At 39.7% G+C, this 19,387-nt stretch overlaps 1 protein-coding gene across 1 annotated transcript; it reads left to right on the top strand.

Annotated features, from left to right (window-relative positions):
* The first annotated feature begins 583 nt into the window (after positions 1–583).
* LOC106904371 (pineal opsin-like) lies at positions 584–17,915 on the top strand. The gene is made up of 3 exons (XM_014968694.2): positions 584–598; positions 1,738–1,971; positions 17,040–17,915. Exons 1-3 carry the CDS (start codon positions 584–586, stop codon positions 17,322–17,324), a joined length of 534 nt encoding a protein of 177 aa, XP_014824180.2. The 3' UTR covers positions 17,325–17,915.
* The last annotated feature ends 1,472 nt before the right edge of the window (positions 17,916–19,387 follow it).

The raw sequence follows: 19,387 nt of genomic DNA, 5'->3' as shown, positions 1-19,387 counted from the left end.
TCACTCCGTCTTTTTATGTGAGCAAGCAGCTACATATCCATTTAGCATAATCCTGTTAGAAAGCTCTGTTCTGCTGACAAAGCAAAATTTAAGTGTGCCTTTTATATTTTTGAAGTAGCAATGTCAACTTTATTTCTACTGCAATTTACAGCAATCGGGTTGCACCAAAGGAATGCACAGCAAGAACAAAATAATTGGTAAGAGTCGTTAAAAGGAGAAAAAAATAACAGTAGACATGAGTTAAAATAATTAATTAGCTTAGCCAAAAAAAACTTGTAAAAAAACAGAACTAGTTTAAAAATCAAGCCAAAAAAAGTCAACGAATTTTGGCGATTGAGTTAAACATGTCTAGCTGTGTTTATTGAAAACATGTTTCATCATTTCACAGTAATGTTTCACCAGGAAGCTCTTTATCCTCTAATGTCTAGACTGGAACATTTCACCGTCATCGTTTACCTCCAGCGGAAACCTCAGCTCTCACTTAGCAGGTTAAATGCTCTGTTTCAGTTAATCGTGCGCACACACACACACACACACACACACACACACACACAACAGGCACCGTATGTCTGTTTAATGCAAAATGACACCCCTTCCTGTGAGAAGTGGCAATATCCAACTTAACAGCTCGAGCACTAAGCTCATCCTGATCGACTCTGGGGAAGGACACACTTATAGGGATTGGTTCCAGAGTCACAACGTTGAATGAAGTTGTTTCCAGCTTTATTGAGCTGATGTAATATAACAGCTATTATTATTGTTAAAACATATCTGGTTTCATTCCATGTACATTTCATTCAGCTACATGTTAACACTTTGATTCTTCCTTCACTTTGAGGAAGAATCAAAGTGTGAGTAGCTATGAAAAGAAAACTGTAGCACATAATAAGGCATGTCGGTTGTTTCGTTCAGGCAGATCAACAGAAAGTGTGAATTTGTCTGACCTTTTCCATCCTGAGTGACCTCGTACTTTGTTAGTTTTCATCGTTTCATACTTGGTTGTTTCAGTATGAAGACAGGACGGCAGTCATACCCCTGATTCCTTTATTGAATCAGGACAGAGAGAGAGAGACTCAGGCAGAAAACAGGAAGGCTAAATTCACCTTCGGTCTGTCCTGGAACATTCAGTACTTGGAAATGTTGGCGACCTTTTTTAAAACAAGGTGAAGGGCTGCGTTCACTTTGCAATTGCAACTCGATAATCATTTTGCTCTTCTTTTTTTTTAATAGTAAAACCTTGTTTCACAGATCTGTTCCTCACATACACGATGTAACTTCTGATTCTTTTTTTGCTTTGTTGTTGATTCTGATTCATCTCCGTTCGCTGGCAGCAGGAAGACTAGCAGAAAAAAAAAAGTTAAAACATCGACTGAACAAAACAAGGAAGCTGTTCAGTTTTTATTATATAGTAAGTGTTGATTTTCAGCTAAGCTCTGAAAGCATCTTATTTTTTGTCAGACACATTCAAATAAAAAGGGTAAAAAGTATTTTCTCTAACTCTCAGGTCATCCTCCTTCAGTTTTTATTGACATCTCATTCCTTTGGATTCTCCTCTCTCTTTTTTTTAATCCTCCTCACAAACCTCTTCCTTCTCGCGTCAGTGTTTCCGATTGGCTCTTTTGTCTTTCTTCCATCAGCTCTGACAAGCGGCAGACATCCAGCCATCAAAAACCCGAACATCAGAATGGATCGCGTCATCCCGGGAGTCTCTTGATTCCTCTTCTCTCCTCTCTGCAGGTGAGCGGGATCAACGCGTCGCTGAGCAGGAAGCGTGAGCAGCGTGTCCTGTTCATGGTGGTGATCATGGTGATCTGCTACCTGCTCTGCTGGATGCCGTACGGGATCATGGCTCTGCTGGCCACCTTCGGGCCGCCCGGCCTGGTCACACCCGAGGCGAGCATCATCCCCTCGGTCCTGGCCAAGACGAGCACCGTCATCAACCCGGTCATCTACGTCTTCATGAATAAACAGGTGAGAGGAAGCAGAGAGCGAGGATTCGAGCCGAGGTCACTTGTTGTTTTTGAGTCTTGGTTTGAAACGCTTACAGCAGGTTTCTCTAAAGTTTTCAAGGGGTTTTGATTTAACATCCGCTTTGTGTTTCTGTAAGGAACTTTTTCAAATTTACATACTGAATAATTTGCATTCCTATGTGAGCAAATAAGATAAAAAGCTGCTGTTTTGTTATTTCTTATTTGGTTAAAATAAAATGTACTGAAAATACAACCTTGAAGAATCCCAGTTCAATAATTTGGGATATGATGGCGATTAAAAACTATATTATTTATATCTGTATCGGATATTGAAAAAAAAAATTAGATTGGGTATCGTGACGATGTATCCGGTCCTTAAGGACAGATCTGTTCACTCTAATTCTATACTTCTATATTGGCTGTTCTACTCCTAATTGCACCAACTGAACAGATTAAAGTTGTTTTTACATGTTTGACCAAACTTGTGAAACTATTGGTACATTTATATGTGCTGTTCTGGTGCAGTTATCTAATTAATTTGTAATTCATTACATTTATGTCTGTGTTGGAGGGGGAAGGAAAATTATCAGTCAGTTCAGCAGTTTTTCTGTATCGGATCGGTATCGGCCAATACTAAACCTCAGATATTGATATCAGTATCGGATGTGAAAAACGTGGATCGGTGCATTCCTATTAATCAAACAATAATCTTCCCATTTCCATAAATCCCAGGTCACTTTGAACAAATCTACTCTATACATTTTGCTGTCGACTTCTGGACGCCCTTCCTGTCATTCCACCAAATTCATGGTTTGAACTTCTGGTCAGAACGTTCTGGCTGTGCGCCGTGTCATGAAAGGACTCATTATCCAAAGTGTTGACGGTTAAATTCACACTCTGCCTCAGTCCATCTCGTCAGACGTCCTCTTAAAATAGAAAGTTAACTTTCTATTATTCGGCTACATCACAGGGGTTCCCAAACTTTCTCATGCATTAGCTTTGCAAATGCTGTAAAGACACATCAATTTTCAGAATGCTTACTTTTGTCAATGTAATTATATCTATTTTAATAATGCAAACCATTACTACTGGGAGAAATGAAGTGTGAATATCACTTAGAAATATGAAAAGTACACCATTATTATGAGACAAACAACTAAAATGATGTTGGGTCGAAGGGCAAAACCAGAACTTTGTTAAAAGTTGACGTGAATACACAAATTACTGGCTTCTAGTAGCAAATAAACAAGTCGGTCTCGGCCTGGCTTATTGTTTCATGACCGAGGGGCCGTAGGGTGACGAGATGAAAGCCAAAGCAACAGAAAGAGCTGGAAGAGGAATTCCAACATCAGATATTTTCTCCGGCGGCACGTCTGATCAGAAACCAGCTGCATGCACACACCGAATGGGAAACACAAAGACTTTGAGTAGAAATATTCAATCACAGCCGACCATAAAAGCAATGTCACATAATTTTATGCACTTCTTGTTCTTTTTTTTTGTTTGTTATTTAATTAGATCCGGTGAGCAATGAAAACAAGCCTGTTTTTGTTCCATAATTCTGCCAGACTTCACTTATCCAGCAGGGAGTTTGGAGGTCATAAAACAATGGCTGAGGCAGATCCAAGAATCTCCTCACTGAAAATTAAATTAATGTATTTTGAGGAGAAGATGTGATGAATATAAATCGGATTTACTGACCCTCGTTGACTTATTAATAAGAATGCTCCTGCAGCCATGCCGCAAAGATAAATGGGGAAAAAAAGGGAGCTGTGGGCAGAAGTTGTTGAAGCAGGACTCCAGTTACTTTTAATTTGGTCTCACTTGTCAGTCTGTTCCTTCATGAAAATATATTATTATTATTACTGATAATTGTTGATGTGGCACCTTTGTGCTCACAGGATAAATGAATAAATTTTTTTTTTCTGTTCTCCAGGATCTCTCAGTAATTTCAACTATTCCAGCTGTTTTTCTCAGCGGACTTCAGAACATGTTCTCAATGTCAGGGCTTTTAAAAAAAAAAAAACCTTCATGTGAAGAGCTCTTAACCTGCTGTGTAGCTGTAGAAAAATTCCCTAAATAGTTGAATGCGGTCAGAACCTTGAGAGTTCTGGGAATCTTGTGGGATTAAATGAATTTTAACAAATAAATGTTGGATAATGTAGCAGTTTTCAAATTTCGATTAACAAGCTAAATTACAACAACTGATGTTTATTGCCTCATGCACAGTGTCCACATGCTGCAGAGGACTAATGAGAACACTCTGGTCATGTTGGGCAATCCTCAATTTAGTTTTGCTTATTGTTTGATCTTTTTCTTTTTTCCTCTGGATTCTTGTGCTGGATTCTGTATTGAAGTTGTTTAAGACAGTGGCGTCCAAAGTTGGGTCTTAAGGGTTTGCGTCCTATAAATTTTAGATGTCACCCAAATGATTGGCTCAATACCAGGCTGGTAGAGAAGTTGATGACATGTTGATTAAGTCATTTAGCCATTTAAATCAGCTGTGTTGGAACAAGGATGCAACTTAAAGCTGCAGGACGCTGGCTGTTGAAGACTGGAGCTTGACAGCTTTGGTCTAAACACACAAGTGTGTTCAGGACAAAATATAGGCAAAAATACAGTCCAGTTCAGAGCAAATCGGATTTCCAAAGGCTGGCTACAAAGTATAGATGGGGCACATATAGGGGAGCTCAGAAGGTTACCTACATCAGCCCTGTCCACACGGAAATGAACTTTTGTAAACAAAGTCCACAACACGAGTAGACGCAGTAAACGCTGCAGTAGGTATGCCAGGCCAATCGGTGGCGCTGTAACACTGCCACTGAACAATGTGCAGAAAATGTAAAACACCAAACAGCGCCATGTTTGCCCGTTTGAATTCACTGTTTTTAAAACCGCTTTAAACAAAGAGTGTACCGCTAACAGCTTCTTCTCCCAGTGCTAACTATAGAAACAACCAATCAGAGCCAGGGGGCGGGTCTTAGTGCTGTTAGTCATGTTTGTTTACACCCCACTCACACTCTCCTCCTGCTAAGCTACAGCTTCTTCCTTATTACAGAGTTTCTTATTATAGGTGGAGAGCAATTTTATAACAGATTATCTCTCTAGCATTGGACCAACACATCATGGTGACAGGTTTAACACATTTTTATAAAAGTTACATTCCTCAGCTTTTAAAATGATGCAGAACTTGTTGGTCTTTCCCTTGCCATCTAAATAAAATACTCTGGAGTTTCTTGTTGTGATGTGATAAAATGTGAAAAGGTTGAATGGGTGTTCACAGCTTCACAGATTGTCTTTTTTTATGGGACATAAACAGAACATCAGCAGAAAAATGCAGACACCATCTGACTGCTGCTGTGGTTAAATCCTGCAACATAGATGGGGTTATTGAAGGTATTGTCACACCCTTTCTGTGCAGAGAGCTGATCAAAAATCCCACCGAGAGAGTTTGTAGTTATTCATTTTAGCCATTTATTTTACACAGTTAAATGTAGATTTTCTTATCCCGTCAGCACAGATGACTTTTATAACTCGCTAAGGGACTTCACACATTTAATTAGAGATTATGCCGTACTAGAAGTCTTAACACCATTTCTGCCAGTGAGACAAAAAAAAAAAAGTTATGAAGCAAAATTTATCAGCCTTGATGACATAAAACCACAGCAAAAATTCAAACTCAAATGAATCACCCTCACCAGTTAGTTTAATGACTTCTTGGAACGACTTCGCATGCGCCTTTTTATCCAAAGTTTACCCTTCATAATTCCTGCTCCGTTTGCTCTCTACGCCTCCTTATCAAGTTGCTCTGTAAAGCAAATCCCTTTGTGCCAACCAATACGTTTAGACACATGATTAAAGATGTTTTCTTCCCCTTCTGAAATATTGTTCATCACGGTGAGAAAACATAATGGGAGATAACTGAGATTGTCTCCACCAGAGCCCACGAATAAAACATTTTCCTCAACGTAATCTTTATTATCGCTTCGTGGTCCAAGTGAAGCTCAGAAAGGTTTAGAAAAATATTCCCTTCAGACCTTGTCAGAGAGATTTATACTGTACCAAAAAGAAATAATAATAATAATAATGTACAGTCCTCTGTGCTGGAAAAGGAAATCTTATCTCCAAAGCCATTTGAAGTGTAAACTTTCTCCTCAGAGTTACAGTCAAGAGTTTTATTATTGTACAGATGGAAAGTTGGAAAAAAGAAAAAAGACAGAGTAATTGTTTCCCTTTGGGATGACACTGTTTGTCACTGTTAGCTTGTCAGCTGACTTACTGATTGACCTTAGAGAGACACTGGAGTCCAAACGCCATCGACCTCAAAGCAGCTCGAACGAGACGGCAACGAGCGGGGGAAACACCGAACGTCCTGTATGTCATTTTCAGTCTTCAATTCCTCCCAGCCCGTTACTATGGAAACTGTGAGTTGAGGCGAGTTGAAGACTAAAAATGCTGTACAGATACAAGTAGCAGCTGGTGTGCGTTTGTCCCCATCCACAATCGGCGGCGGTCACGGCGCAGAGGCCTGGGGATGAAGGGTAAGTTTCCTCTGAATCCTCTTTGTCTCCTTCTGTGTGGTCTCCACTAAGTGTCAGCTGTGCTGTTACAAAGTTGTAAGTGTTTTTGTCCGAGTCCTATCAACGCCTGTTTTTCCTTCACAGTCGACAAATGTGTTTGCTATATAACAGTGGGGTAGACTCTGACCACAAGGGGTCTGTAGGAGTGAATTTGATAGAGAAAAGGAGATTTTTCTAGGAAATGACAAGCCTGGCCTTTAGCTTCCTGCGTTATTCCTCTCTATTTAAAATTAGCTTCACAACACAGTCTGGGCTTTTTCTCGTTTACTTGAATTCCCTTTGGTAGAATATATATATATATATATATATATATATATATATATGGTCCTTTTTTCATAGTTTGGGCAAGTTTTGTTTTCTGGATTTTCTCATCACAAACCAGTAATGGAAAATTAAAAAGTAAAACTTAAGGATTTTTGTTTAAAAGAAAAGCATGTTTAACTTAACAGACTTAATTTGCACCCTCAAACAAAAAAAATGACATAAATAACCTTACTAAGCAGATCAAGTTGGAGGGATCCAATCAATATGCTTGGAAGCATTGAAGCAAATCTTCTGCTGGCATAGCAAAACTTTGAAGATTCTGGAAAATATAAAACTCCAGTCAGAGGAAATGCCTTATTTTTGGTTATCAACAGGGCAGTGATGTTCGGAGCTGAGAGTAGAGTACCAGGAAATCCCAAGAGGAAGTCAGATGATTCATTCTTTTCACCCGTTCCAGTGTGCCGGAGCTGTCGGATCTATTAATTTTTCCCGTTGCACTCGGTGGACCGTGGGCTTTAACCACAACAACACTGGGGAGTTTACAGAAACAGATTAAGTCAAAACAATTTTCAGGTAGAGTTTTGGGTTATCTGCTGACGCCTGTTAAAGAAAGTGAAAATTCTTCCCATCACGGTGTCTTTGTCGTTTCTGTCAGCTGCAACAAACTTAATGAAGGAACTTGTCGAATCATTTCTGCTCCCAGCCAGTACAAGTTCAACTCAGTGAGTCGGGATATAATTAAAATATGTTTCTGTCAATTCATTTTGTCAGAAAATTAAAAAGTTACATTTTAAGGGGTAAAAATACATGTCATGCTATGACCTGGACAATCCTGGGAACAAAGGTTGACTGGACAGCGGGACAGCAGATGGTCATTAATACCCAGCTTCAATTGGTCACTTCTACTGAAGCTAAAGCACTGAATGCTGTATCAAAAGGTATTGAGAGATAATAAAGGGGAAGGAAAAGGTAGAAAAACATGCACAAGGAACAAGAATAACGGCAAAGTGAATTAAAGTCTATTGAGGAATCTAGGATGGATGAGTGAAGGTGTCGAAGGCCTCAGTCAGATCAAGAGAGACAAGAATGGACAAGGAGTCAGTCAGAAGCAAGAAGGTCTTTTGTCATTTTTATTATGCATTTCGGTACAATGAAGGAGTTGAAAGTCAGATTAAGACTGTTCATTTTATTTGATAGGTTTAAATTCAAGTGATTAACTTTTTCAAGAACTTTGGAAACAACACGTAGATGTGATATAGGACGAAGAGTATTGAAGTTCGAAGGGTCGAGATCCGGATTCTTGATAGTTGGCGGCAGATTGAAATACTGCAGGGACGATTCCAGAAGAGAGAGGAGTGGATGATGTCGGTGTCGATGCAGAGCAGAGAAGGGACAGGTTTTAACAAGGACTGCAGGAAAAGGATCGAGCTGACAGGCAGAGAGATCCGACTGGCGAATATCTTCACTCTTTAGCAGAGGGGAGAGAAAAAACCAGAACGACTTCTGATTTGGGGAGACATTTTATCTTCTAGCAAAAAGTATCAATGCCTGCTTTAATGGCCAGCAAACTGGACAGATTCTCATCCTGCAGGAGTTCTGCCACAAGAAAGACGAGAGACAGCAGAATAACAATTCTCCTTTCAGCAGCTGAAAGAAATTACTGAAACACCCTCAACCCCTCGGTCGACCCGGACGCCGATCACTTCCAACACCTGCAGTAATTCAGTACAGAACATTTCATTAGGTTGACTGAACTGTATCATAATTCATTTCTTGTTGGACACTTAATCTGGAAACACTTGAAATATGTTGAACTGCTGAAATAAATCAACTTTCATTTGTTGGAATATAGTGAAAAGGTTTAGGCGCACCTGTATATAATAAAATAAATAATGGTCTTCTCATAGAACAACACTCTTCATTCTTCATGACAGGCGAGTTCCCAACACGAGAGGCGATTCGTGACATTTTAACCTCGCTGTACTTTTTCTCTAGCTGCACTGCAGTAAGCTGTGATCCTAGAGAACACCGTACGAGCAAACTGCAAGCGGATAATCTCAGATGCAATGCGGATAATCTCAGATGAGTTGTCTCCAGTACAAACCCCTCTGTCCAACACTTCCTGTCAGTCCACATTGTTCATCCGTCTCCCTGATATGCTCCGCGTCTTCATCCGTCAAAGCCTTCACCTTCGTGTCCTCCGCCTCAAAACGAATGCTTCTCAATTAACTTCCTCCTCCACCATTTACCTGTCGTCTCCATCACACTTCCCTCCATCCTTCCCACCTGCCCGTATTGTGGCACCCGTGGGTGCCGATCGTCTCGTTTTCTCTACACCTCTTCTCGCAAGCTTTCCTTTTTGGATGACCTACAGGTTGTGTGCTGACAGGCGCCGAGGATGAACGTGTTGCTTGTGCAGACGGTGTGAGGAGATGTTTTTGTTAGATCCTGGGGCACTTCTCGCTTCCTGTCCCACTGTCCATCCCTTCCCACACAGAATGCGCTCGACAGAAAGCAGAATGCAGGAGAAGCTTGGTGTTGAGTCAAACGGCTCCTAATTCTGACTGGGGTAATGAGTAAATGTATTCCTAAGATAAGTTTGTGGCAGCAGCGCAGAGGTTGTAAAAATGTAAACCTTTACATGCTTATTAGCCTGTTGGACTCTTGATTCAGTCACATGTTTTATATAGTGTTTCCATGTGTTAAGTGTGTAGGAACAATGCATAATGATTGTATATAGTACGTATTTTCCAGGCATGTAGAGCCACTTTATAGCACAACCAAGTAACTGTTACCTTTATTTGTTATAGAAATGTCACATGTATTAATTATGACTTAAAAGAATTTTGACTCTAATTTGAAATTGGGTCACTGTCTCTTTAAAAACTCCTGCTCTTTCTGAAACTCCACCTCCAGAAAGTCATCACAATATGGCTCCTCTATTAACCCTTTAACAACGTCTTTACCAGCATTTCACTGAGAGGTAGCTCCTATAATGAGCTCAGTTCCACCAGGAATTTGCTAATTTCTGCTGGCTAGTCTGAAGGAGCTGGGTGGGGTAGATTAAAGGGTCTCAAACATGTATGGAAAAAATTCTTTACCAGCCTCTAAAAGACAGGAGTTGTCGTTTTGCTCTCTGTTAGCAAGGCGCACAGTTTGGACCAGGTGCTGCTCCTTCAACTCACAAGCAGTGGTTATGTGACCTGATGTCGTGCCTGAAACTGGAAAAAATTAAATGTAAATTTGAAAAAAGCATCGGGCCTCTTTCTCGACACATTTCAAAAGATCCAGTAACGCCTCATATGAGTTCATTTTCATTAAAACGTGCTCCGTTCTTGTCAGGGGTAGGGATGCAGTGTGACCTGGGTTACTTTGGAGGGATTTTTTTTTTCTGTATATTATTTTGTGGCCAGTGTTAGATAAGTAATTTTTTTGTATCCACAGGCTGTATGTATTAAATGAAAAACTTCAATAAAAAGTCAGTGATTAAAACATGAAAGAAAAAATTCCAGGTATGTTTTTGAGGAGAGGAATAACAGAACATGATGTAAAGCTCAAAAAAAGTCCATTTTAGATGGACTTTTTAGATTTTAGATTTTAGATTTAGAGAGGTAAACATGCCTAAGAAACATTTTAATAAATCTTCAATCAATGTTATTGATTAAAGATTGCATTTACAGCCACCCTAAATAGTTAGAACCTGCTGTAAATTGAATTTAGTTGAAATGTCCTTCAGACTCTAAGACTTGGCTGAAACATTTTGGGTATCTACAATATTCTTGCTAGAATTACATCTAAATAAGATATAGTAATGTACAACAGAAGCTGACAGAAACATAAAATAATCATCTGAGCTTTCCCAAACCTTTCAGTGTTGTAGCAATCTTACCGAATGTGAAACTTTAGTTTGAAAAAGATGAAATTCTCTTAGAAAATGTCTAATTCTGGTGAACAGAAAATAGAAATGGTTTCGGTGGTATTAACTGATCTTAAACAGGAACATTTTAAACCAGTGAATGTTGGGGGGGAAAAGGGCTTAATATCTGGTTTCTATTATGCTTTAGAAATCTGACATATTTTTTACTTTCCTCATTACTAGAGGTCCGACGAAAGATCTCCACCACGCATCGCGCCCGCGAGAAAATGTAGTAGACTATGAGTATACGTGAATCTCTGAAAGTATACTAAGTATACTACGTTTACTTGAGAGCGGCTTCTTTCTCACCAACAGAATCTTAGCAGGAGGAGCGGATAAATTGAGCGAGGCGTGCTTCAGCCTTGACCGTGTGCTGAGAAGGTTTGTCACGGACGTGCCAAGAATTTAAACGTGGGGAAGCATTGTTATGCTTTCAACCTGTCGCTGTGGCCCTCAATTATTTACAATCTTCCTATCTGTCCATCATTACGGCCAAGTTCTAGCTGGGGGGAACACCAGGGCTCTGTTTTATGCAGGGGCTCGGGGGGGGTTTGTTGTTGAACAGGAAAATGTGCATGAAAATCACAACTTCAAATCTGTGAGGTTGAATGTATTGTGATATCAGGTGTTTGCATATTTTAGCCACTCATGTCTGTCTTGAACGTTTCCTGTCCCACTCTGTTGGTTGATACAGTTCAGAGCTGAATCTTTGATAGTTTTGAAAGCTAGCTTAAACTGGGAAGATTTCCCTAAAAAAATCCAAAGTTTTTCAAGGGAAAACTTGGGATTTAAATGGTTTAATTTGTTAAACGTAGGGACTCACCAATCCACTTATTTCACTTCCGATAGCGATATCTGAAGTTTGGTATCAGCCGATATGATGAAGAAATGATGCTAAACTGACTTAATTATTTATTTATTTGAAATAAACATGGACGTACTCAATTACAAATTAATTTGATAACTCAGGACCAGTACGCCACTCTTAAATTCTCCACTAGCTTCACAAACTTGGTCAACAGTACTGTTTACTCTAAAACAGCAAATGTTTGACTGACATTATCATGTTTTTATAAAATGTTTTAGACCAGATGTCTTAAAAAGAAAAACTTTGTCAAAGGTCTCTGGGATCACAGATGTTTATTTATTTATTTTTTACTAATCTAAAACAGGCGTTTGTGTTTTCTCTGGTCAGCAAGGGTTTAGTCTCTCACGGATAATCATTTTGACTATTTCTTGTAGTCAAATCATGACGAATGACTTAAACTAACACAAGCGAGGCCTACAGAAATTTAGATTTTGAGAACATTTGGTCTCCTTGTAGACACACAGGCCTGACAGGAAACAGTCCTGGGTGAAGCTGGTGGCGTTTAACACAAATTTCCACAAACATGAAATAATCACAGAATCAGAGTTAATTTATATATATATATATATATATATATATATATATATATATATATATATATATATATATATATATATATATAAAATTATTTTTTGCCTTTTATCCTTTAAAGTCTGTTTTAACAGACTTCTCACACGTTTCCCAGGCAGCTGTTATCTAACCGGAGCGCCCCGCTTTGCCCCCTCTCCTCGTCGTATTTAGCCTCTTTGGCGCTGCAGAGAGGCAGCGGGCACCGCGACTCTCAACCTCATCTCTGAAGAGCTCTCGTGTTTTTCCACAGCAGCACGAACGCAGCTGCCGCTTCACACCCGATCACCAGGAGGCCTCGCCCGCCTAATGAATAAATTATCCAGGTCAGGATGGTGGCAAGCGTTTGTTTATTTTTCTCAGTTTTGAATTCATCTTCCTCAAGTCGACCGTAACGCATCGTTTTTCTTCCTGTGGATGTCCTCTCTGATTCCTGAGAGGAATCCATTTTCAGTTTCGGAGCTGCTGACCTAGATGAATCTTTCACATGTATGTGAGACAGAAGTCTGAAAGCCCCAGGCTTACTAAACTTGCCTAACCTGTGTAACACGGTGTCGCTGGTAGTCGCGGATGTCAGCGGCACCCCCACTGCGTTTCTGGGCCACAAATACGAGTACGATTCATGAAAGTTTTGGGGGAAAAAACAGCGAAAATGAGGTCCCTTAACTTTAAGTTGTTTCCCCCAGAGGAGCCCAGAGGCCAACAGAGCAGGCTGTGACTATATTTAAAACTGATCCGTACATAATTACTTATTAATGTCATTTCTCTCCCTCCTCCGTCTGCTTCTTCTGGTCTGGGTCATCTCTGACAACTTCCAGGTGTGAAACTCCTGGAAACCAGAAAAAGAGGCCAGCGCTCTCAGAGAGACCTACCTGGTTAAAAAAAAAACAAAAACCTTGTTTTTGTTAAAACCAAGCAGTGAAGGTTGGAAATGAAGGACTTTCAAGGTGTCCTCTTCCTGTTTAATTCACTTCTTGTGGCAAAAATAGTTTCAGTACTACGCTGAATGAGACCACACACACGTTCAGATGGATATCAGGGTTTTGCTACTGTAGCTTTGTAGCTCCAGTGTGGAACCTTTATAAAAAAATACTTTTTTTTTTCTTTTACATATTTGTCGAAACTGTCACTATGTCTTGACAGTATTGTATGAAACATAGTATCTGTTAAAACAGGGGTGTCAAACTCAATTTCACCGAGGGCCACTTCAGCATATTGGCCCCCCCTCAAGGGGCCACATTGACGGTACAAATCAGGAGTGCCCAGCTGCAGTCCTCTAGACTGCAACTTTTAGATGCATCCCTGCTAAAACACACCCCAGACAAAAGGTTGACTTCCCTCATTAGCAGCAACTCAGTTCTGTAGAGCCTTATGATGAGTAAATGATCCAAGTGTGTTAGAGAAGGAACGCATCTAAAGTTGCAGATGGTAGCTCTGGAAAACTAGACTTGGGCACCCCTAGCATAAAATGTATGAAAATACAATGTTAAAAATAAATTGAACACCTCATATTGTTAAACAACGCTTTGGAGCTTCTGGTTAGGAAGCCCATTCGAAACCTTTGGTTGAAATGGAGCGTTAAATTCAAGTCTCCATTACAGACCAGAGAAAACTAAAGAGAATGCAACTTTGTGTTAATCCATTTGAGGAGCCGGCAGTTTATCTTGAGGAAATAAATGACGATGCAAAAGTTAATTAGACTGTAACATTCGCAGTGCGCTGCTCAACCACTGCGGTGCAAAGAATTAAAAACCGCTGGAAGTAACTCATCCAGAAGATTTAAGAAATGGACCCTTGGTGCACGATACCCAGGAGAGCGGCGTTCTGGAGGAGCGCTGCAGACGTAACATCTGTCCGTTTCGGAGAAGCGAAACCACGCAAAAAAAAAAAAAAAAAAAATCCAGGTGTTACGCGCAGGGTAAAACACTCACAGAGTTCAGTTGATCTGTTTGGATCAGACAGATCCAACTGACTGATGAATTAGCGCAGATTTTTCTGCAGATGGGAACCAGGAGGAAGTGCGTTCAGACTCCAGCGGGTGATGCTAATTTAAGTGAAGTCGCTTAAATTAATTTATTAAAAGTTATTGGAGTGGTTTTTGTCACTAAGAGAAAAATGTAGATACATTTATCTGCTTAATTTGTGATGGGATCTGGATTCACGGTGAATATTAACTAAACCGCATAAAATGCGACTAAATAGTTGATGTTAATATGATTGTAATTTCACGGGTAAAAATAGTACAGGACCGAGTTTTTTTATGTTGTCGGTCAAGATAACGGATAACAAAAAAAGTCTAGCACGACCTGCCGCCCTGATACCAACTCACACATCTTCATTCACAGTCTTACTTGTAAATCGATTTTTCTTTTCTTGGACGTTTTGATGTTAGCTTGTCGATGTCTCAGTTTTATTCGCTGGGAAAATCAATAAGCAGCTTGAGGTGACTCTGCTGCTCTCTAGTGGCGAGAAGCCATACTGTTGGCTGGTGACAATCGGAATGCGTTATGGGAGATGTAGTTTGTAGTCAATTCGTGCTCAAAACCTATTTTAAGTCAGTCATGGGGCTATAAAATGCTCGGGGGGCCACATAAAATGACATGGCGGGCCACATGTGGCCCGCGGGCCTTGAGTTTGACACATGTGTGTTAAAAGAAACAAACAAAAAAAAAAGCTTTTCTGCTTCTCCTGGTGCGAACTGAAAACAGCCAATCAGAGCCAGGAGGCGGGTCTTAGCGCTGTCAATCATAAAGCTAGTTGGCATGGGCACTGATGATGGCGTGTGGATGGTTTTCCTGTATCGGTCAGTTGGTTTTTTTTTGCCATTAGCACATTTAGCAGCTCATACAAAAGCTTGATTGACAGCGATAAGACCCTCCCCCTGGCTGTGATTGGTTGGTTTAGGTTGGGAGCGCTGGCGATAGCAGCACAGAGAGGAGACGGAGGAAATTAATCTTTGTTCAGATTGTCTCTCATATTAGAGTCACAATATTAACAAATATGTTAAAAAAAAAACATTTTTTTATAAATACACACTGCAGCTTTAAGGAAGAAACACTGCACTGTTGCATTTCTATGCATTTGATTGTTATAATAGGTGACGCGATCGGGGGTCGGTCAGTTTGTCAGGATTTTTTATTTATTTTTTAAATCTGTTTAGAAATTCATCAGCTGGATCATGCATAAAGTGTTAATTCGGCACATAAATCAAAATATGTTGCTTTTGTTTTTCTTTTTATAATCAGTTTTTATTGTGAAAAGTCTGGATTTACTGAAGTTCAGTGGTTGAGTTTACAGAGTTCCTCTGCTTCAAAGATGGATACAAAATTTCTCAATGACATCACAGTTCTTTTTTTTTTTCTCATATTAAAGGATCAAACTGACCAACCTGGGCTAATAAGTATTAATCATGGCCTAAATTTCACTTTCAGTTGTAATCAAAAAATATTTACAAAGATCCCTGTATATTTTAGAAGTTTACAGAAGTCATATTTGATGTGACAGCCCTTACAAACTGCAACACATCTGACATTTGTTCCTGAGCAAATAGTGATTTTACATACACTAACGTTTGCCTTGAGATAAGAATCGGTAACATTTAACAAAAACCCACGCTATTTTCTGTTTTAACATCCAGGAGCTTTTTGATCATTTCTTTTAAGGAAAAGTTTTCCAACAAGGTGTAAAACTTAAACCTCTCATCAAAAAGCCTTTGTAATGGATCTGAACACCCACTGAAAATGCTAAACGTACATTAGCGATCCGCTGCTGGAGGTGTCATGAACAGAAGAGAACAAGGCATTTCTCTTTTCAGACCCTTTTCTTCAACCACACTAATAAAAAGCATACACTTGCACACTGACTTTGCTCTTCTCATTGCGAATGTCATTACCTGATTAATTTAGGAGCAAATAATTTGTTTCCATTGGTGTATTGTTCCGCAACACAAAGCAGCCGACACAATTATCCCAATGAAAAAGTTTATAATGAAGAGTGTGGAACACGGGGAGAAAGCAGAAGGCTGAGGTTGGACGTAATTAGATGCATTTTGCCCAACGGGTGAACAATGAGGTGTGCAGAAAATGCAGCTGAACATTCTTTTTGTAGAAACCTACTTTGGACAAAACGGAGCTAAATGTTTTACTGTACAAAACACACCTTCCATGTTTACTCGGTGTGTTGAGACAAAAGCTGCATTTCAATTACAAATGTGAAAATCTCTGTCAACATTCCACTAATGTCAAAAAAAAACACAATTTTGCAACCGCGGTCTTTCCAATAAATAAGAAACGCACTTTAAATCTCACGTGAATAAGTTTCACACAGAAGGTCAGTAAAAACTCCTGCCATCCTCCTACCACTTCCTGTCATCTTGTTCGTTGTTTGCTCCAGTAGTAACATCCGGTTGTTGATCACATGACCCATGTGATGGGGAAAAAGAGTTTCCATCGTCGTTTTGTGAACTAAACAAATTTCGATACGGCCAAAGAAAACGGCAAAATGTTTTATCGAGAAACATGGTTTTTTTTTTGTTTTTTTTTCCAAATTGCAGTTTTTCCATTAACACTCCCGCAGCGTTAGGAGATGGGATCATTTAGACCCCACGGGTTTTTTACTATGTGCGCGGTCTGGCTGGGTCACACTGACCCCGCGTGTGCTTTTACAAGTTTGTGTGTGTGTGTGTGTGTGTGTGTGTAAACAGACGGTCTGATGGGACAACACCCCTTCTGAGTGTCGAACTAAAACCACAAGAAGCTTAAGAGAATTCATTTTCAAAATGTCAAATTGCGTAATTACATACCCAATGGAAACGCAGCTAAAATTGGAGATACTTTATGTTGTGTTCTAACTTTGTGTTTGTGTGCTTGTCCCAGTTTTACAGATGTTTCCGAGCCCTGTTGCACTGTCAAGCTCCTCGCAGAGGCTCCAGCTTGAAGAGCTCGTCCAAGGCCGCTACCAAAGCTGTGAAGGGAGTGGTGGTAACCGGCCCCCGCCGGACCGACGACTTGTTGTTTATGGTCGCCTCTCTGGGCCAACCGGCTGCCACTGTACCCCAGCTGGACCCGTCCTGTGAACCAACCATTGACCTCACCAAAGCCCCGTCGTCTTACAACCAACCTGTGGTTGTGGTTTCACTGGTGGCCCACTTTGAGGGCTGACACTTGGCTATTGCCGAGAAAACTTCAAATGTCTGTCTGGGAAGTCATTAACAATGTTGTAGGGCTGCGGACTTCATCTCTGCCTCGGCCTGCCTGGTGGTAGATTGGTAACTAAGGGAAACCGTGAAATGCCTCTGGACAACGTGAGCAAAAACCCACTGCAGTGAACACACAGAACCTTTGAGGTCTTTGTTTATCTGCAGAATACTTGACTTTTAAACATTTCTTTCAAAGAAACAAACAAAAAAGGAGAATTATCTGGATCATTCAAAGGGCCTTATGTGTTTTGAAGCTGAACATTGACCGAGATATATTTTTCGATTGATTTGTTACTGACAGCATGAGAAGAACCTGGGCAGTTTATGACCCAAAGTATTTTAAAGTTTTGTTACTCAGAGGTAAAGTTTTGACGAAATGTTTGAGCACAAGAAAAATACTCTACAAATGATTTTAGACCTTTAATTTTTTTAAGCTTTTGACTTGCTGCAATTTCACAGAAGGACTTCAACCTGCATCAAACAACCTGGTTCTACATGTAGCACTGCTGATGTAGCATGCTAACAACATTAAAGTTCCTCTGGTGCAACATGGCTTTGAGTACCGTCTGTGCATGCACACTGTTAGTAGGAGGAATGGTAGAATAAGGTTTAGGAATGACGAGAAGAATCTTAATTGCTTCACGCAGTAATCTATCCCCAAGCTTGCTTTTTAAAATGAATAAATAAGGATTAGGATTAGCAAAACAATTTATTATACTCTCAAGCTGATTGTTTGAATGAATTATGTGATCTAACCTCAGATAAATGGGAGAGAACTGGAACCAAAGTAAAAGGTAGTCCATTCCTACAAACTCCATAAAATATTGCACAACACAACACTGACCCCGCGTGTACTGTTACAAGGTTGGAGGGTTTTTTCTGCCGTTTCGGGCACTGACGGTTTTATGGGACATTTCCCCCCAATGTCTGACCATGACATCTTCTTTTACTCGCTCATCTGTGCACCACTGAGCCTTTATATAGCCAGCTACCTGTGTTTGAGCTTCCAAGCTTGTAACCTAGCGACTTACTTTAAAGGACCACCAGGCTGCACAGCTATTTATCTTCATAATACAAACCCTATGTTAACTGTTTATTAATAATATTATTCTCACAGTTAATGTGACATCCATCCTGCTCGGTGCAACTGAAACAAAAAAGTTGTTTGGGGTGTGTGTTTGTGTGTGTGTGCGTGTGTGTGTGTGTGTTAGATTTACCTCGTAAAGTTACAGAGGATTAAAAGAATCATACTGTGCAAAGGTATCAGTCAGGAAAAAGATACAAAACAATTTCTAACACAGACTTGTGGTCTTGTGTAATCTCTTGTATTGTCCATATGTTGTAGGGTTTAGAGTCCGAGGCTTTTTCTCCTGCACATCTGGATTAAATCCACCAAAACCTCATGTAAAAGTGTTTTACGGTCTGGTGACGCCAAACATGAAATCTGGCTATAATAATGTGTTTGAGACAAAAACAACACTAAACATCAACCAAAGAACTCAATACCCATACAGGATAACATGGTGGAGGCAGCATTATGCTCTGGGAGTTACTTTTTTTTTAAGTTTTATTGAACAATGTAGACAAAATAATGAACAGTTTTCACACTTCCGTGAGGTTTCCCAGGCAAAGATTGGATGTACTTTTTAAGATTTAACATTGTTTAAAAATGTAAAATACAATTTTAGAGACATGATTCTAAGTTGTTTTAAAATGTATTATGGTACACTTTATAAAATAATATAACATTACTAAAAATTTTTAAAGTACACTGCATGTATTTGTAAAAATGTATATTTTCAATGTGTATACATGTCTGCTTAAGTTGTACGTCAGATGGCATTTTCAAATAGATTTTGTGTATTTTCCTAATCAGTTTTTCTGTGTTATGAAACACTTTCAGCGGTGGACATGATCTTTGTAACAAAGTATGCCTTATTAAGTGCCTTGATTGGTTATGATTTTGTTAAAATGGCGGGAAAAAAATTAAGCAAAATTCTTATTGGAATTACTGTAAAAATATAA

The sequence above is a fragment of the Poecilia mexicana genome, unplaced genomic scaffold (genome assembly GCF_051168715.1).
Source record: "Poecilia mexicana isolate PSO_F unplaced genomic scaffold, ASM5116871v1 scaffold_17, whole genome shotgun sequence".
NCBI classification, from domain to species: Eukaryota; Metazoa; Chordata; class Actinopteri; order Cyprinodontiformes; family Poeciliidae; genus Poecilia; species Poecilia mexicana.
The sequence above is the reverse complement of the archived record's forward strand: the minus strand, read 5'-3'. Positions and strand labels throughout refer to the sequence as shown.